The following is a 21,434-nucleotide window of genomic DNA, read 5'->3' on the forward strand; positions in this document are numbered from 1 at the left end:
AAGATGTTTCTCTCTTCATCATCCAGCAGTAATCTGCCAACATATTTATACCCCATCGTCCTTGAAATCTGCGTTCAAATTCCTTCAAGTCTTGGTGAAACCGTTCTCCTTGCTCTTCACTAAACATCGATTTTTTGAAAAAAAATATCAATTTATCACATTTATTGTCCACTTACGCCGACTAGGAGTTGTTTTTTGAAAAAAATGACTTAAAATTCGTGATCAGTGACCTCAAAAACCCCCAGTAAAGTATTTTCAATGTTTATAAATCGGTTTTGAATCGTAAAACTTGATTTTAATGTCATTTTAATCAAATTTGAAGCAAATTTTCACTTTTCGCGATTTTCTGCCTTTTCATCGCCGTATGGTGGGTTGAAATTTTTGTAAAAAAAAAAATCAAAACATGGTTTTCGATGTATTTTTTCCCGTAGAATTCGATTCTGAAGTAAAAAAAAATGTTTCTTTATTTCTTTTTTTATTTAAAAAAAACCATGAAAAAACCGTAAAAAATGAGGTATTTCGAGCAAAACCCCATAAAAAAGTAGCTGGACCCTACTTTTTTATTGCAAATTCGGATTCAGCGTCGAAAAATACATAAGAATATATAGGTCTGGTCAATTGCACAGACACTTTTGTTTTTTTTGTGGGCCTGTGTAATATTTAAAAGGATTTTAAACGTTTCGAAAAGAGTTTACGAATTTCAAAGACTTAGAAAGGATTTCAAGGATTTGAAATATGCATGTATGCAAGATTTCAGAGATCTCACAGAGATTTTAAATATTTTAATTATTTTAAATGAATGCAAAAGATTTTAACAATATTTTTAAGAATTCATAAGTATTTCAAACGATTTTAAGAATTTCAAAGATTTCTAAAGAGGTGCATCGCACCAGATTTAAAAGATTTTAAACAATTTTTAAAGGTTTAAATAAATTTGTGAAAATTTCAAAAGACTTTAATGATTTCAAATGAACACAAAAGATTTGACAAACAAATAGCAAAGAAAGAATTCTCAGATATTTAAAGAAATTCACAAGGATTTCACAGATTTTGCCAAAATTAAAAAAGATTTCAAATATTTTAATAGTTTCAAATTAATACAAAGGTTTCATAAATATTTCAAAGATTTCATCAAGTTTTTATAGAGATTTCAAAACATTTCAAAGATTTCAAATTTGTTTAGAAGATTTCAAAAGATTTCGAATATTTGAAAAAGATTTTAAAACTGTCAGAAGATTTCACGTAAAAAATCTAATTTATTATACTAATTCAATAATAATTTATTTTTTATTCCAACTTTTTGTTGTATTTTTATAAAAAAAATGATATCCTTATTGATTTGAAATTTTAGTTAATTATATTTCATGTTAAAAATCAATTTTTTACGTGTCTTCACCTCTATGAACTGAATAATGAATAATAATTTTCTCTACTGCTGTATTTTTTTAATCACTTGAATCATAGAAATTAATCAGAACTTCTTATTTTTTAGAAATATGTAAAATCCTACTTTGAACGTTATTTTCGAATTTGTCGATATTTCTAAATTATCACGAGACCGGAATAGAAAATGTCCAGCCTCAAAAACGAAATGTACAGATCGCCAAGGAATTATTGGTAATAAATGCGTGCATTAAAGATGATTATTAAAATCAAAAGCTTTGTATTCAGAATCAAATATTTAAATGTAATTTTAATTTATCTCCTGTGTTTCTCCGTCTTTTTCTAATTGAAAAATCCGTTTTATGGACATGGAACAATATACTCCTCAAACTGAATTAATATCGAAAATTTTAAGTAACAATTGTTATTATTTGTAAGCTGAATTTCACAATAAAAAAAATATCTTACAAATCTTTTTCACGCTCGAAATATGAAAATAAAAAAAAATATATATATAATAATAAACTGAAGAATTTCAACAAGTGGACTTAGCGTACTTTTTCATGCGACGAATTTCTTAGTTCTTGGTAGATTTTTATTATCGCAGATGTTTTTAGTGGGTACTATATTGTCTATGAAAATTTAAAATATTCGTAGAGCCATATATTGCAGTTAAAAGTCCATAAACAATAATTTATCGATTTCAGATTTGCGTTACGTTATTTTGAGTTGTATCCAGCCCCGTTTAGTTGTCTGAGAAAAAATGCAACATCCTCAGCACAAAAAGCGGAAAGAATGGAAGATGATTCGGTGGAAGTATCTGATTATGATTTAGTGATTGCATCTTTCAATATATTGAAAGCAAAACCGAATCACTTTAAGCGCAAATGGAAGTGGTCAGAATTTTATCCATTTTTGACGCATCTTGACGACAAAGTTAAATGGTAAGTCCTATGTTGCTTTATGTCTTTAAATTGTTTGGTAATTATCCCATTGTTTCTTTATAGCAACTAAATTTTGGATATTTAAAAAAAATTCGATTGGAGACTAAATTTCATTAAGATCCAAAAAAATGCTTAGTTATTTTTAAATTTGTCTAAAATAATTTACATTTACGGAGGTTTAGTAGGTGTTAACAGTGGTTAATTATTTAAATAAATTTGATAAAATCAGATTTTCGTCAATTTTCAGCCCATCGATTTCCTTTTTTTCAGCTGAATAAAGTTTTAATTAATTATCAAAATCCTTCCCTTATGATTCTTTATCAACGAAAAATTTGTGTATACAATTTTTTCAAGCACTTAATAAATATTGACGCCAGACTTTGGATTTGTTTAAACTGGTAACTAAGCATTGTGTAATTAAAAAATTATAAGTATTTTTAATCTTGAAATAGAACTTTTGCTCATTAATAGTTAATATACAAATAAACTATTTTTAATGTAACCTGCTGAATATTATTTGAAAGTAGTATCTTTACTGGTTTAATTATGTTTTAAATAAATATGAACTTTTTCAATAAAATGGGAGGGTTTATTAAGTAAAAAAGTACAAAGGACGCCGCACAAAAAAATAGTCTTTATTTTGTGCGGAGTCCTTTGTTGTTAAATAATCAGGGTGCCTATTAACCAGAAAATCTGAGAAATAGCCGAGAATCCAAATAAAAAATGTATGGAAAGTGAATTTCAAAAGGGTTCAAGATAATAACAAAAGATAATTTGAAAGATTTTAATATAGTTTTTCTAATTATGCAGAATTTGTAATAATCTTGGGAAAAAATACCATCACTTTAAAAGATATTCAGATAATTTAGAATGTTATGCGAGATTTTTCAAGAATTTTTAGGAAAAAAAGATTAAGAAATAAATAGAAATTTGAAAATGTTTTAAAACGTTTAATACGATATGTAAGTTTTCTAAGATTCCTGAAAAAATTTCTAAGCTTTTTAAGAATTTTGAAAAGTTTCGAGAACAAAAAAATATCTAAGATTCATGAAAAAATGATAAAGGATTTTCTATTTAAAAAAGTAATTTTTAAAGAAAATTTGAGAGTTATAAAAATGCTGAAAAAAATCTGAAAAGTTTTAAGGTCATTTTTTTATTTTGAAATTTTTTCAACTATTTTGTGGAAAAGTAGACTTTTCTGATTGAATTCAACTCTAATTCGTTAAAAATTCTTTTTCTTTTCGTTAAAAATGAAACTATTTTGTTGAAAATTAATATTTTTCTCGAATAATTCCATTCTTTTTGGTTTTAAGTTTAAATCTCTTTTATTGTAAATATCGTCTATTCATTTTTCTTCAATAACTTATGTTTTTTATTTGAATATTCAACTGCGTGCATAAAAGTTGAACAATTTTTTTTTAATTCAGTTTTTTTTATGAAGATTTATTATTTTAGTTGAAAATTCATCTCTTTCGTTAAAAATGAACTTCTTTCGGTAAAAATTCGTCCTTGGTAGAGAATTTATCTTCTTCGTTATAAATTATTTCTTTTTGGTTAAGAGTGAAATTTTTTGGTCGAAAATGAATCTTCTTTATTTAAGGACTCAACTATTTCGTTGAAAATTCGTCTTTGTTTGGTTGAATTAATTTGCTTTTTACTCCAAATTAAATTTTTTTTGGTGAAATGTCAACTATTACATTTGAAAATTCATATTTTCGGGTTAAAAAATTAAACCGTTTGGTATACAATTTTTTTCTTTTCGTAAAAATTTCATCTTTTTGGTTAAAAATGTAACTGGTTGAAAAACAAACATTTTTAGTTGAGGGTTCAACTATTTTGTTTGAAATTTCTGTTTTCTGGTTGACTAACTTAATTTGTTAAAAATTCATTTTTCTTTTTAAAAATGTAACTATTTTGTTGAAAATGCTTGTTTTTTTGTTTGAAAATTAATTTTTTTTAAAACTAAGATCTTGCAGTAATATTGAGTTCTAAAAATCTAAAAAAATGTAGGTATTCTTGAAGGTTGTAAAAAAAGGCTTAATACTTTTTTTTATGAAAATTGTCCATTAAAACATTGTAACATACTCTGGTTAAAAGTTCAACTATTTGTTTGAAAATCCTTCTTTTTGTAAGATTTCAACTCTTTTTTGTTTAAAATCAAAAATTGTTAAAGTGGTATTATCGGCTATTGAGTATTACATTTTTCCTTGAGAATTCATGTTTTTCGTTGAATTAATTTGTTCTTTACTGCAAATTAAATTTTGGTTTGTTTGAAATATCTGCTAATACATGTTGAAAATTCATATTTTTGGGTTAAAAAATTAAACCATTTTGTAAAAAATTATTTTATTTTCGTTAAAAATTTACCTTTCTTGATTAAAAATGTAACTGGTTGAAAAATAATCATTTTTAGTTGAGGATTCAACTATTTTGTTGGAAATTCCTCTCATCTGGTTAACTTTAACTGTAATTTGTTAAAAATTAGTTTTTTTTTTTGAAAATGTAACTATTTGGTTGAAAATTCTTTATTTTTTTGTTTAAAAATTAATTTTTTGAATTGAAACCTTAACTAATCCATTTTTGGTAAAAAATGGGAATTTGTTAGTTGAGAAATCATGCATTTTTTTTTTGAAAATTGAACTCTGGTTAAAAGTTAAACTGCATTGTAAAAAAAAATCTGTATGAAGATTCATAATTTTAGTTGTGAATTCATCTTCTTGGTTGAAAATGTAACTATTTTGTTGAAAGTTCGTCTTTTTTGGTAGAAAGTACACCTATTTTCTTGAAAATTCAACTATATTGGTTAAAAGAAACTTTTTAGTTGAAAATTCATATTTTCGGATTAAAAAATTTAACTGGTTTGTAGAAAATTCTTCTCTTTGATAAAAATTTGATCTTTTTTAGTTAAACATGCAACTGGTTTAAGAATAATCTTTTTGGTAAAGATTTAACTAGTTGGTTGAAAATTCATGTTTTTCAAAAATAATGATCAATTAAGTTTAAGAGATATTCAAAAGTTTTGAAAAGATTCAACAAAATTTTTAACTCTTAAGTAATTTAAAACAAATTGTAGATTTTTTAGGATTTGGAACAAAAAATCAAGATATAGGTTTTAATTTCTTTGGTATTGGCATTTGATTATTGATTAATGATTGAATAGTTATTACAAAAAACCATAATAAATATTTTTTTCTTACTAATTGAATTTTACATTACCTATGTTATAAACATATGTAATTATAATTAAACTGTCATAATAAAAGATTGAAGGTAATTTTTTGTAATTATTCTTTAATAATTAATTATTAATTAATCGCTAATGCCAAATATATTTAAAATTATATCTAAGAATTATTTACCAATTAGAATCCCAATAATAGTTTAATAAAGATATGTTTATATAAAATAACAGTTATGACTTTTTAACAAATTCATGCAAATAATTAAGGCATCATATGCAAAATATGTAAAGAAATTGTAATTTACTATATTTATTTCTACTATATAAGATAAATTAGAAATATATTATTTTGTTTGAATATTATGAGATATCACAATACATAAAATTTCACAAAGGAAAACCTTATGTCAAATGCGTTTTATTCGTGCTTTCTAGTAAGAGGAAATTTGATGTATATATATAATCGGGAAATAATCGAGAATTTTTTGGGCGAAAATTAGTAGACACCCTGAATAAATAAAAAATCAAGTCAGAATTGTAAGCCCTAGACTAATATTTCCAGAAAAACATTTTTGACTCACTATGCTTCTGTCTGAATGTAGTTCTTAGAATAAATTCCTCAAATAACTCTTCTTTTTTTTTTGGTAACTTTTTCTTTTCTTTGAAAAGTAATTCAATTCTAAACAGAACTTAAATTACTTTTGTTTTAAGAAATAATAAACTATTCTTACACACCTTTTTATACATCAGCCTCAATTATTTGTTTCCTCGACAATATTTCAGGATTGCATGGAAGTGCCTCGGAATTATTTTAGATATGTCTGAACCCCTGCGTTTGAAATGTGCTCAGTCAGTAATTGATTCAGTAGTCGTAGACAAATTTCTAATAGAGTCTAAAAAACAAGGTTTTAAGATAGCTGTCTCTGTGTCTGAAACTGCGTCCCAGGAAGTGGATCTTATAGTAGAAAAAACAAGATCCGTTGTTTCGGTTTCTGGTGTTTTATTACCCATTCTGAACAATAATCGAGATAAGTTACAATCTTCCCTCGTACCCGTCCCATCGTTGGAGGAGAATTTACGTAGTTTGGCTCTGGCAGTTGCTACAGGAAAATGTGTCTGCGTTCAAGGAACAGTTGGATGCGGAAAAACCAGTATAATCGAGTATCTGGCACAAGTCACTGGTCGAGGTCAATCTGATTTTATTCGAGTTCAGTTGGGTGACCAAACAGATTCAAAAATAATGTTGGGTACATATCGATGCACCGAAATTCCGGGCGAATTTGTTTGGCAGCCTGGTATTCTGACAAGAGCTGTGGTTACTGGAAAGTGGCTACTTTTGGAAGACATTGACAGCGCCACTTTAGATGTAGCAAGCACCTTAAGTAGTTTACTGGAAACAGGAACTTTATCTGTTCCGGGACATCGAGATTTGATTCATGCCAAAAGTGGATTCCAGTTGTTTGTTACACAAAGATTATTCTCATCTACAACCGGGTTTCGTAAACCCGTATCAACTGCATCAAACATGCTTGCAAAACACTGGAGTTGTGTAAATATGGAATCATTCTCCAAGGAGGAATTAATACAAATCATAGAAACTCTATTTCCAAGATTAAATACAGTTGCTTCGAAAATGGTGGAAGTCTTCACTTTATTTCAATCGGCTGAAGAAAATGATTTGGACTATAAAACGTTGACTTCTAGAAGTGGAAGATTGATTTCGACAAGAGATTTGATCAAGTGGTGTTCTAGGACCGTTGTTTATTATGATGGGCCGATGTCTGATACTAAAAAGGAATACCTCTTTAAGGATGCAATTGACATTTTTTGCTGCGCTGTCGCTGATGAGGGTAAGTAAATTTAATTTCAATGCATTACTCAAGCCTTAAACTCACCACAGTATTCACACTATTTTACACTTTTTTTCATTGATGGCACAATTCTACTACAATTTTTTTTTAAAGCACTATTTTCTCACATATTGTCCGCTAATGCCACTATTTTTTTACTTTTCCTTTAGAATTAAAAAAAAAAATTCGCATGATTGGCGGGGAGGGGGGCAAATCTTAAGGTTTCTTATGGATTAACAAATTAGTTCAACTTTCAACCAAAAGATTAATTTTCTACCAAAAAAATACAAATTTTCAACAAATTAGTGTCAACCGTGGATGTGCTTTCTAGTCCAAATTTTACTTGATTAATGTTTAGTTTATATTTTTCTCGTTTCGAAAAAATTGCAAACTAAATAGTTGAATGTTTAAACTGAAAAAGATTAATTCTTAACCAAAAATGAAGCAGTTATTCTTTAAAAAATTGGATTTTCAATTAAAAAAAAAAGATTTTTCCACAAAATATTTAAATCAACCCCAGAATATGATTATTCTACGAGAAAGTTAATTTCTAACTAGAGAAACTAACTTTCATCCAAAATTATGAATCTGCAACCAAAAAAATTATGTTTTGGACCAAGGAGCTGAGTTTTCAAAGAAACTTTTAAAAACTCTAAAAATATGAATTTTTAACAAAAAATGTAATAGTTGATATTTCAACAAGAAAGAGAATTTAATTTAAATAAAACAACAATTGGAGTTAACGAAAAGAAGATTACTTTTCAACGAATTTTCAATAAAATACATAAATTTTCAACCAAATAGTTGAATTTTCCACTAGAAAAAATAAGTTTTTAACTAAAAATATAATGTATAAATCAAAAATGGAATAGTTACATTTTCGGTTAAGGAAATTAATTCTCCACAAATAAAAAACGAATTTTCTACCAAACAGTTTAATTTGGTATCAAATTGTTGAATTTCTAGCCGATTGTTGAATTTTCAGGCCAAAAAGATGAATTTTCAACAACAACAAATTTATTTTCAACCAATCAGTATAATTTCCAAACAAATAGTCAAACTTTCAGTTGTGAGAAATTAATTTTTAACAAAACAAAATAAAATGAATTTTCATATAAAATTATGAATCTTCAACCAGGAAAATTAAGTAAATTAAATTAAATGTTTGGTTAAGAATTTCTCTTTTTGGCTAAAAATTAAATTATTTTGTTGAAAATTCAACAATTTTGTTAGAAACGCGTTTTTTGAATTGAAAATAAAAGAATTTGATTCGATTTTTTGTTCTTATTTTGACTAACAAATATTTTTGGTCGAAAATTGAACTATTTTGTTGAAAAATTAATCTTTTTGTTTCGAAAATTCGTCTGTTTCAGTACCAATTTCACCTTTTCGGTCAAAAATACAACTGCCTGGTTAAAAATTAATCAGTTTCGGTTGAAAATTAATTTTTGTTGTTGAGAATTCCACGTTTTTGTAGGAAATTCCTTTTTTCGGCTTGAAATGTCAATAATTTGATTGAAAATTGAACTATTTGGTTGAAATTTAATGTATTTTGATGTAAATTAATTTTTTTGCAGAACGGAATTTTTTTTGTTAAAAATGCAACTTTTTGTTTGAAAGTGAATCTTTTTTGTTTGAGAAGTCAACTATTTTGTTAAAAATTTGTCCTTTTTGGTTAAATTAAAATTCAAAAAAAATTTAAATCTTTTCTTGATTTAAATATCAACTATTGCATTATTTTATTGAAACTCATCTATTTTTGTGGTAATTCCACTTTTTGTTTGAAAGATGAATTACTTTGTTAGTTCATAAGAAACGGTAAGATTCTACCAAAAACCCAATTACCCAATCAAATCGACTTACGTTAATTTTGAATGACCCCTAATTAAATTCAGAAAAAAAAAATTTAGTGGGGAAAAATGACAAAAGATATGGGGAAGGGGGGTGAGTTCTCACGGACCCTGACAAAGGGATATACGTGGTTCAAAATTTCAGAAAAATACTTAAAGTAGTTTAGGCATAGCCCTTTATTGGATTTTTTAAACCGACTCTTTCGTAGATAGTTTTTTTTCATTTTTCGATAATTTTTAAATAGTTAAAACACTTTAAAATACTTTAAATTTTGCATCAATGTTTAAAAAATTATTTTACCTGAATTTCGGGTTTTCAGAAAATTCATATTAGCGAATTATTCACACTTTTGTGCATTTTATTGAATTTCTAAGCTCCAAAATCTGCATATAATCGAAATTTCATTGTTTTAGGGATCAGTCATTCCCTTCCCTCTCCTTTTAAAATATTAACTTTTGCCTATACCACTGTTAAAAAAAATGTCCCCCTTTAAAAAAATTCCGCGTTTCTTCAAAAAGGACTCATATCTACCCCAAAATTGAACTACAGAATCGCTGTGATATATACTTTTTTTAACTCATGTATTAAAATTAAATTTTTTTCATAATAACCAGATTACCGCTTCTTTGAGTTGTAAAAGCTCTCGATTTTCAGGGTGGCCGCTGGACCGGGAAACCGGAAAATGACTTTGATGTTGAAAATTTTGAATAAAAAACTTTTTTATTTAACAAATAAATAAATTTAATTGATCTGTTTTTTAAGTAATAAAAAGTTCTAAATTTTAGAATTTTCTGATTTTAACGTTAAAACTCAAACGGTTTCAATTTGAAAGCCTTAGTCATTAAATTATGTATAATTTACAAATTAACATTTGTAGAAAAAATTTGAGTAATTTTAAGAGATATTTAGGAGTTTTAAAAAGATAAAACATTGCCATGCAAATTTAGAAAGTTTTCTTAAAATCTTCTAGAATCTTTTTAGAAAATTTTGCTTAAATGTTTGAAAAACTTTTTAAATTTTCTCTTAAAATAATTTTTCAAAATTAAAAGTTTTTTTTATTTTTCCTATGAATCTTAAGAAATTGTGTTTATTCTTTTGAAGCCTTTCACAATTCTTGAAAAGAATCTAATTTTTTTGTTTAAAATCTGCGAAAATCTACATTTTGTCTGATATCAGGCTATTATTTCAAGTTTTACATTAAGTTTGAATCTTTTCAAAACTTCTGCATTTCTCTTAAAATTACTCAAATTTCGCCTACAAATAATAAATGTTCAATTGTTATTTATACATCCAAATTGTAAAGAAATTTTCTAAAATTTGCAGGATTTTCTGAAAATTGTGGAAAAAATTCAATTCATTTTGACAGATATTTAGAAGTTCTGAAAAAATTTCCAAAATAATTTTAAATTTAAAACAAATTTTAAACACCTTCTAGATTTCTCAAGATTTTGAAATAAAATTTTGAAGCTTTCCAAGGATGTTTAAACTATTTAAAAAGAAAATAATTGAATTTCTAATTTAAGAAGTGTTCAGATAAAAAAATTTTCAATTTGTCAATATTTAATGTTTCTAGCTTAAAATTTATATAAATTATTTAATTTTGAAAATTTTAAAGTTCATTGATTAATTTTTTAATTTAGAACATTGAAAATGATAACGTGGATTTATATTTTTTTAATTTCATTGACCGTGAAAAATTTATGCGAACCAAGAAAAAACCGGGAATTTATTTCATCGATTGAATCGGCCACCCTGGATTTGGCATTTACGCGAATGGTATTGCCTTCGCTGTACAAAAACTCTACAATTCTTATTTATTCCTAATGATTAGAGGCTGATTTTATTACTTGAAATATTATTCACAACTCTGTTTTATTGATTTTTATTAACATTTTAATTATTTATGAAAATGTTTTTGTACAAAAATAATAACTACATATTTATAAATAAAAGTTTTCAATGAAAACGAAACAAACAGTTATACAAAATCCTTCTTAAAAGAAATGCAGCGATTGGGTCCTTAAGATTGAATAAAAATGTCAGTTTTTACCTTGAATTGAAGCTAAATTACAAAAAACCTAATATCTAATAACTAATTTTAAAATATCAAATTAAATTTATCGGGGCATAAGTAGTATGAAAAAATAAAAGTTAGGGTGTACAAAAAACGATTTAAGAATCAGTTTTCGAAAAAAACCTTAAATTTTTAAATTTTCACTAGATAATGATCAGAAATAGCCTAATGATCAGAACAGTAGTCCTGGGTCATTTTGAACCAGGGTTTATTCGAAAGGTTAAAGTAACGCTTAGATTTTAATTCTTTAAAATTCGCAGCAATTAACAATGGATCTATGTTTGTCGATTTTAACAATCATTATATAAAGTTTTCATGATTGAAAGGGTTTTCATCCTAGCTTTAAATTCACTGAAATTACATTTACCCGAATTTTTCTTCGGCCAAATAGTGAAATTCTCCCAACATTTTTATGCCACCTCAAGATACAGAAAAATGCTTTCGGTAAAACGAAGACTATAGTGATATAATAATTTGCTTAAATATCTTTATCTCGTTGTGACATCAATGCCCTTAAAAAATTACTGCAATTAAACTGAAAAATAAATTTTCCCATGCCTAATTTACTTTTATACTTTAATACGCTTTCATTTATATTTCCATTTCAGAAAAAAGACGGCCCCTTATAATAGCTGTCGGTCACAAGCTCGGTTTTAATAAAATCAAAGCAGAAACCTTTTGTCAAACATACAAGCCTTTAATTACATCTGAAAAAGAATTCGTAGCTGGTCGCGCAAAATTACTTCGAAAGAAGCTTCTTTACGCCGATATGGAACGAACGAAACTTCATTTTTCATTCACACGTCCCTCTGCCTGTTTGTTAGAACGCATTACCTGTTGTGTAGCTCAAAAAGAGCCAGTGTTGCTTGTGGGTGAAACAGGAACTGGAAAAACAAGTTCAATACAATATCTAGCACAAAGTACGGGCAACACTCTAATAGTCATTAATATGAATCAACAAAGCGAAAGCGTTGATCTGTTAGGAGGATACAAACCAGTAGATCTTAAATTTTTAATAAAACCGATAAGAGAAGAGTTCGAAATACTGTTTCGATCATATTTCGCTGTCGAGCCCAATAGAAAATACTTGGCATGTTTAGCTCAGTGCTATAAAGAACAAAAATGGGATTATCTTCTAAAATTGATGACAGTAAGCACTGTAAGAGCTGTAAAGAGATTAAAAGATTGCTTGCAAAACATGGAAGAAAAAGGCGCCAACAATAAAGAGAGTGAGTTGTTGATTAGATGGGAGAAGCTCTTTTTAAAATTAGAAAAACTTTCGTCGCAAGCGAAGGCAGGATTATCCTTAGGTTTTGCATTTGTAGAAGGAAGTCTCGTTAAAGCTATACAGAAAGGCTATTGGGTTCTACTTGACGAAATTAATTTAGCCAACGCGGAAACTTTAGAGTGCTTGTCAGCATTGTTAGAAGGTTCTTCCGGCTCCTTATCACTATTAGAAAGAGGCGATGAAGATTCAATTAAAAGACATCCTGACTTTACTCTATTCGCCTGCATGAATCCAGCGACGGACGTTGGTAAAAAGGAACTACCCGTCGGTCTTAGGAACAGATTTACCGAATTTTACGTCGATGAACTAACATCAAAAATAGATTTGCAACTATTAGTAGACTCGTATCTTCGAGAATTAAACCTACCAATATCTAAGCACGAGGCGATTGTTAAATTTTATTTGAGCTTGCACAAGGAAGCGAACATGATTTTAAATGACGGCACCATGAATAAACCACATTACAGTTTAAGAACACTATGCAGAGCCTTAAGCATCGCAGCTTCCAATCCTTGTGGAAATAGTTTGCGATCTTTATACGAAGCTTTTTGTCTAAGTTTCTTGACTCAGCTGGATCACAAGTCCTATCCGATTGTACAAAATATGATCATTAAAAGCATTTTGAATAAAAGCCCAGAAGCTATAATTCGCGCACCTATTCCGAAGCCGAAGAGCAATCAGGGCCAGGAATATATTAATTTCGAAGGGTACTGGGTTCCAGAAGGAACTGCGGTTCCTGAAGAACCTAAAAATTACATACTGACATCCTCCGTTAAACGAAACTTGAAAGATATTGTACGAGCAGTCTCAATAGGAAAAATGCCAATACTCCTGCAAGGAGATACTTCTGTGGGGAAGACAAGTTTAATTACCTATCTTGCTAAAGCATCTGGTCACGTATGTGTACGTATAAACAATCACGAACACACAGACTTGCAAGAATATGTGGGTAGTTATGTTGCTGACGAAACTGGGAAGCTAATTTTTCGAGAAGGTATATTAGTTGAAGCTATGCGCAAAGGATATTGGATTATTCTCGACGAATTGAATTTAGCACCCAGCGATGTTTTAGAGGCACTCAATCGAGTTCTAGATGACAACAGAGAACTGTTTATACCAGAGACGCAACAGGTTGTGAAAGCTCATGACAACTTTATGCTTTTCGCCACTCAAAATCCTCCAGGACTCTACGGAGGGCGAAAAGTCCTCTCAAGAGCGTTCAGAAACAGATTTGTTGAGCTTCATTTCGACGAAATACCTCCAGAGGAATTAGAAATAATATTAGAAAAAAGATGCCATATGCCGAAATCGTCTTGCAAACAGATCATTAATGTGATGAAAGATCTTCAGATTAGACGAAAAACGACTGCAGCGTTTGCGGGTAAGAAAGGTTTTATAACTTTGCGAGATCTGTTTCGATGGGGTGAAAGGTACCGTCTGGCACCAGATGTTGGTGAACAGTTCTACGATTGGAGACAACATTTAGCTGACGAAGGTTATTTAGTACTCGCTGCCAAAGTTCGTCTTCCCAAGGAAGAAGCTGAGATAAGGGAAGTTATTAAAAAACATCTGGGTCGCGTTGTTAAACCGCACGATCTATTCACTCTGAATGAAACCACGTCAACTGTCACGAAACATATTCTTGAAGAAATACAAAATGAAGACATTTCCAATTTCAAGCACATCGTTTGGACCTACCATCTGAGAAGGATGGCTGTTTTACTAAGAAAATCTTGTCAGTTCAAAGAACCAGTTTTACTCGTGGGAGAAACAGGTTGTGGTAAAACAACTGTATGCCAATTAGTAGCTGCTATGCAAAAGCAAAAACTACATGTCGTTAATTGTCACATGCACACCGAATCTTCAGATTTTCTTGGAAATTTGAGACCAGTAAGAAACCAGACTGATGATGATAATCAGAAATTCTTCGAGTGGGTTGATGGACCTTTAATTCACGCAATGACAAACGGTGATTTGTTTTTAGCCGATGAAATATCATTAGCGGATGATAGCGTACTTGAGAGATTAAATTCGTTATTAGAACCCGAACGTACTCTCGTGTTGACTGAAAAAGGAATTGATTTAACGAATCCGAATACAACAGATAGCATAATTGTTGCTAATGAACGACTCTTTTTCGTTGGTACAATGAATCCTGGTGGCGACTATGGAAAGAAAGAACTGTCTCCTGCACTGAGAAACAGATTTACCGAAATTTGGTGTCATCCTTGTACGGAACGAGACGATTTGAAGATCATAATCGAGCACAATTTAGACAAAAACCTTTCCGAGAAAAAACCAAGCATCGCTCTGTGTATCCTGAACTTTGTTGATTGGATCGCAACCTCTGAACTCTTCAAGAACTTCATTATTAGCACAAGAGATATACTCAGTTGGGTCAATTTTATTAATATTGCGACAGGAGGTAAACAGTTGCTTTTGGAAGATGCGATTTTGCAGGGAGCGTGCCTAACTTATACGGATGGACTTGGTTCTAATACAAGTTCAGGCAGTTCCAATCAGTTAGAGGTATTTAAATACAGTGCTTTCAAATTTTTGACCCGACAAATAGAAAGCTTACTGGGAACTTGTCCAAGTATAGAAAAGCTAACAGCCATTGCTGATCTCAAAGTCCAAACAGAAGAATTGTTCGGTATTGAGCCCTTCTTCATTGAGAAAGGTCCTGACTATTCCAGAAATAGTGAAAGATTCACATTTATAGCACCAACAACCAAACTGAATACGCTGAAACTCTTGAGAGCCATGCAGATAAAAAAGCCAATTTTATTAGAAGGAAGTCCAGGAGTTGGTAAAACAAGTTTGGTTTCTGCAGTTGCTAAAGCATCAGGACATTCTTTGTTCAGAATTAACTTGAGCGATCAAACAGATGTCTGCGACCTTTTTGGAACGGATCTTCCTGTAGAAGGTGGCAAAGGAGGTGAGTTTTCCTGGAGAGATGGACCATTTTTGCGCGCTTTGCGAGCTGGTCATTGGATTTTGTTGGACGAATTGAATTTAGCTTCGCAGGCCGTACTTGAGAGTTTGAATGCCTGTTTCGACCATCGCGGAGAATTATTCATCCCAGAACTTGGCAAAACATTCTTCGTCAAGCCAGGAACTAAATTCTTTGCTTGCCAGAATCCGATGAGGCAGGGAGGAGCGAGGAGAGGATTGCCGAAATCGTTTTTGAATCGGTTTACACAAGTTTACGTCAGTACCTTAACAGAGGAGGACTTAAAACTCATAACCACCTCTCAATTCCCAGAATTGCCGCAGAATTTGGTGCACAAGATGGTTGACTTTAATTCAAGAATGTCGACGGAAGCAGGTATCCTTTGGGGTATAAATGGATCTCCTTGGGAAATGAATTTGCGAGACGTTATCAGATGGTGTGAAGCAACTATTTCTTCAGCTCAAAGTTATTGTGATGAGAGTGACATGTTTTATAATCCCGGCTCTTCTGTGGAATTGATTTACGTTGACAGAATGCGAACTGATGCTGATAAAGAAAAAGTTCGCGAGATATACAAAGAAGTATTTCCAGTGGATAAGTATCTTCTTCCTCCTAGCCAACCGATCATCCATGTCACGAATGACAAATTATATTTTGGTGATACAATTTTGAATCGAAATCAATCATCCGTTTATGAAGAGGGCATGTTGCTGTTGCGTGATCAAATGACAGCTCTGAAGAGTCTTGCGCAGTGCATTAACATGAACTGGATGTCGATTCTTGTCGGAGGACCAGGCAGTGGAAAAAGCAGCGTTGTTCGAGTGATTAGCCAACTGGCAGGGCAGAAATTAAAAACTGTAGTCGTCAACTCTGCGATGGACACAAACGAAATTCTGGGTGGATTTGAGCAAACTGACTACAATAGACATCTTGAGCAACTTTTTGAACAAACAGAAAATTTGGTAATCGACATTCTGAAAACAAAGCTAAACAAGGACAATATTGAGGAAGTCAGAACCTACCACAGGTTTCTAGAAGATGTTAGGAACACAGTTTTTGACGATTACGAGTCACTGACGTCTAGTATGGAAACTGAACTCTTTTTACAAAAGCTCGAAGTGTTGTCCGGCTTCATTTATGACACTAAAAAACTAGGGTTTTATCTGGAGGATCTGGATCAAATAGCAGATAAATTGGATACTCTTTTGAGTATTGTAAAACAGGAGAGTTGCTTAAATGCCGGAGGCAAATTCGAATGGGTGGACAGTTTGCTCGTAAAGTGTCTCCAGGATGGATCTTGGCTTTTGGTAGATCAAGTCAACTTTTGCAGTCCAGCCTTGTTGGACAGACTTAATGGTTTATTGGAACCGAACGGAGTTCTCACAATAGGCGAACGGGGCACTGGAATTGACGGAAATATAATGACTATTAAACCACACAAAAACTTCAGGCTCTTCTTAACAATGGATCCAAGGTACGGAGAGATTTCGAGGGCAATGCGAAATCGAGGAATAGAAATCTACTTACTCGATACGAAAAAAACTTCTTCTGGTGTCAAACTCGATGTAAGATCAATGTTATTCAATTTTGGTCTTGTGAGTAAAAAGCATCAAGATACATTATTCGAAATTCACGAGAAAATATCGCAAGATGTATCAACGACAGAGACATTGAATGTTATTCAGCTACTCCAGTCGGCGTTTTTGATAAGTCAGCAAATTTCAAGAGGTTTTCCTTTAGTACCATCTTTCGAGACTAGTTGCGAAGATGTATACTTGAAAGCCCGAGCGATAACTCAGCAGCAAACGAAAGAACGACTTGTATCCTTGATTCAGGAATCGTTGAATAATTTGAAGGATACTGATTTAGAGAAAAGATCTGTTGACCTGAGTACAATAACCTGGAAAATAGCGGACTGTTTGGAAAACTCGAAACTCGCATCCATAAAGCAAGAAGGAGTGTTACTTAGTTACTGTATTTACAATAAACTTGACAATGAAAAGTTAACATTGGAAGATTTGACGAAATTTGTTTACTTGGATCATCTTGAAGATATCAAAAGTACTACCATTGATGAAATGTTGCCATTTTTGTTATTGGACTTTTATGAAAAATCTTCCAAGAATGATGTTGATTTAAGAAACCAATGGCTCGTGAAACAAATTGAGAACGCGGGTATAAAGAAGATTGACGTATGTGAAAAATTGAAAGAGGAAGTTTCTTTATTCGAATTCCATTATCCGAATGACGGATTACCTTGGGATGTACCTCAACTTCCACGGGCTGTTACGAGAGAAGTAAAGGATAAATGTGTTCATGATGCTCACAGATTAGCATTGCTTCTCTATTGGAGATTCATTGATAAGGAGGTATCAAAGAAGGAACCACTTAGTGGATGGACCGTCAAACGATATTCATCCGAAGTGTTGAATGGTAAATAAAACAGAATGTCTTTAAAGTTTAGATTTGATTCATTTATCAAGCATAAAAGAATAATTAATTATCAGGGTGTCTACTGTACCTGGAAAACCGGGCAAACCTGGAATTGCCAGGGAACTTTTATGTACGTAGAAAAAACTTGGAAATGTGAGGAAATTTTTTTCAGTCAGGATATTTGTTCGAGAGCGTGCTTAATTTTTTTAAATTGCAATATAAAATTGAGTAACAATTAGTCTTTATTTGTAAATGGAGGCTTATATGGCCTTGTGTAACTATTTTGTTAAAAAAATTCGTGTTTTTTTGTTCGTTTGAAATTAAGGTCTTTGTTAAAAATTTCAGTCATTTGTTGAAAATTCATTCTTTTGGATAGAAAGTTAATATTCTTGAATAAAAAGTTTTATTTTTGCTTGAAAATTCAGCAGTTTGTTTGCAATTTTTTATCTTTCTTGACTGAAAAATCTTTCTTAGTGAAAAATTCCACTAATATTGAAAACTTGTATTTTTAGTTGAACTATTAACTACTACATCTTTCCTTCATAATTTATCTCTTTGGGAAGGAAAATTTAATTACTTGGTTGAAAGTTAAAGAATTGTGGTAAAAATGATTTTGTTGTTGTTTAAGATTCATCATTTTAGATGAAAATTCATTACTTTGTTTGAAAATGTAACTAATTTTCTAAAAATTAGTTTTTTTCTTTGAATCTTGTTCTCTTTAACTGAAAATTTATCTACTAAATTTTTGTTTGAAAATTTACCATCTTTAGTTGAAAAGTTATGCATTTTGTTAAAAGTTTGTGCTTTTTTATAGAAATTAATTTTCTAGGTTTAAAATGCATTTTTTTCTTGTGTGAAAATTTGCTTTTTATTTGAAAACTCAACTATTCCAGTTAAAGATTCATTGTTTTAGTTTAGAATTGACCTTTTTCGCTTACAATTCAATTACCTATATATCTGTAAATTTGTTTTTCTTATTTGAAAATTTAAGTAGTCCATTGAAAATTCATGTATTTTGTGAAAAACTGTATTTTGTGGTAGAAAATTAATCTTATAGTTAAAATTTGTTTTTGCTGAAAACAACACAACTTGGTTGAGATTTAAACTCTTTTGCTGAACATTCTTTGTTTGCTTTTTTGTTCAAGTTTCGTCTATTCCAGTTGAAGATTCATCATTCTAGATAAAAGTGTATCACTTTCGTTAACAAATTTTGTTTTGTTTTAATGGAAAAATAATATTTTTGACTGAAAATTTAACTGTTCCATGTTTGGTTGAAAACTGACCCTTCTTTTAAAAAAATTGAACTATTTATTTATAAAATAATAATCTTTATGAGAATTTATACATTTTACTGAAAAAATCGTCTTCTTTGAAAGAAAATTAATCTTTTTGGTGAAAAATTCAATTAGATGGTTAAAAATTCATCTATCTTGTTAAAAATGCAATATTTTAGACTTTAAAATGAAGAATTGTTTTTAATTATTATTTTAACTCATGGACTTCATGGAAAAATTCCAGAAATAAGTAATTATGTTTTTAGTGTTCTTTAATTATTAATTAGTCGAGGGTGCAAATATTTTGTAATAAAATTTGGCAAAGCTTTTTAAATTATACATATTATGTGCATCCCTAGAAACTGAACAAAAAACATTATTTGCGAAACTGTAAACATGTTCTGAGCCGATTCTGAGTCGACCTGGAATTGTCAGGAAATTTCTTTCCTGGATTTGAGTAGACACCCTGATTATAAAGCATTAGAAGAAGAGAGTATATAAGAAATGTTGATCTTAGAATTTTTCTCCTAAATCTATGGTTTTACAACTTTAAGACCATTTTTTTTCTAACTTCAGGGACTGTGACACCCCTTTTCAAGGATCATCCACTTATAACGTGTTTCACTGCCTTCACGAATCAAGTTCGAAAATGTATAGACTCAATGCTCAGAGAAGAATCCCTTCTTCTAGAAGCACCAGATTATGTAAAACTGAGACGCAACTTGAAATGGTACAAAAGATACTCAGATCTAGGAAATCTACTTTTGAAAACTGAAAACTTAGAAGCAAGTTCAAATAATCTCAGTGAAATCAATTTACTATTGAAAGTGAATTACAAGTGGGTAGTCAAGTTTATAAGAATCTTCGTTACAATGTTCACTGGATTGAGTAAAAATGGTAAAATTGAGCTCGAAATTTTGTTCCGGATGATAGATGATATCAAGAAAAGCTTATTTTCTCTGTACGACCCGGTCGTCAAGGTATCCAAAAAAGTTAAAGCTGCCATGTGTCTGCCACTGCCACATCCTTCGAAACTTATTGCAGGCTCATTTTCACAATTGGCAAAATTATCGCATTATCTACTGCCTTGGAAAAATCGCGGTCAACAAGAAGACTTCGAAAAACATTTGGTAGCTTTATTGTCTGCTGAAGGGTTGAATGTTCGACGCGAATTAGTTTCTCTTTGGTATACGTTTTTCACAACTAACTCATTCGAAGAAGGAGTCGATCAGAATCTTTCGAATGCAGAGGAGTTCTGTGTGCAAAATCGTTTGAATTTAGAATATGCGATTCCGACGGAGGAAGAAACGAATCCATTGCAGTTATTGAACCAGACAGAATTAGCAGCACTTTCAACCAATCTTCAATTGTGGCCTTTTTACGAGTACATGTTCCGCTTGCTAATTTCCAGAGTTGAAAGAGTAACAGTGGAAAAAGTGTACGAAGGTAGTGAAAATGTAAATCTTACAACACAATTCTGGCAAAAGTGGGCTGAAATTCCAAGCATACCAATAGAGATATTGGCGATATCCAATGCTATTCTTGTTAGAAACGAGGATCCAGAGAAAATAAGCCGTTTAGTTCCAGCCTTAACCTATTTGCTGGCAAAGATTACTCGAAGGTCTTGTGCTATCAATGATTACAAAAGAATATCACACTGGGAAGGAGAACCTGAGAAGCATTTAGAAATTTCCTCTTCTATCGTCAACACTCAGGTATTTAAACCATTGTATTCGATTATCTAGCAATTAATTCTAATTTTATCCAGTTCGCGATTTGTTCTGCGACTCTGAAAATCTTTAGATCTTTATTGGGTTGGTGGTCTACCATTTCGCCATCTAATGCCGAAAATGGGGACTAGAAAGAGTAGGTAAAATTTTAAAGGTGTATTTCATTTTTGGCATAAAAGTGTTTTTACGATGGTTTTGTGAAGTATACGACAGTGATTGAATACTGCAAACAAATCATCAAAAACATATTGTTTTAGATAGAATTTCCATCTTATACAGTGAAAAAACACATTTTTGTCAAATACGTTTAAAAAAAAGAGACAATTATTTCACTATTTCATATAAATTTCAATACATTGTAAGTTGAAACAAACTTTAATTACTGTATGTAGCGACATATTTTATCCAGATTATGCAAAGAATGCGAATGATAGACGATTGGAATTGAAATACGAATTCTAACCTGCCTTTTA

The 21,434-nt window shown here is 30.5% G+C and overlaps 1 protein-coding gene across 1 annotated transcript in view; it reads left to right on the forward strand.

Moving 5' to 3' along the window:
* The first annotated feature begins 2,178 nt into the window (after positions 1 to 2,178).
* LOC117178443 (midasin) overlaps positions 2,179 to 21,434 on the forward strand; it is a 34,023-nt gene continuing 14,767 nt past the window's right edge. The window contains exons 1-4 of the mRNA XM_033369869.1: positions 2,179 to 2,327; positions 6,292 to 7,358; positions 11,892 to 17,957; positions 19,808 to 20,946. Of these exons, the coding sequence (XP_033225760.1) occupies positions 2,179 to 2,327; positions 6,292 to 7,358; positions 11,892 to 17,957; positions 19,808 to 20,946 (8,421 nt within the window). The remainder of the gene's footprint in view (positions 2,328 to 6,291; positions 7,359 to 11,891; positions 17,958 to 19,807; positions 20,947 to 21,434) is intronic.

The sequence above is a fragment of the Belonocnema kinseyi genome, chromosome 8 (genome assembly GCF_010883055.1).
Source record: "Belonocnema kinseyi isolate 2016_QV_RU_SX_M_011 chromosome 8, B_treatae_v1, whole genome shotgun sequence".
In the NCBI taxonomy this organism is placed as follows: domain Eukaryota; kingdom Metazoa; phylum Arthropoda; class Insecta; order Hymenoptera; family Cynipidae; genus Belonocnema; species Belonocnema kinseyi.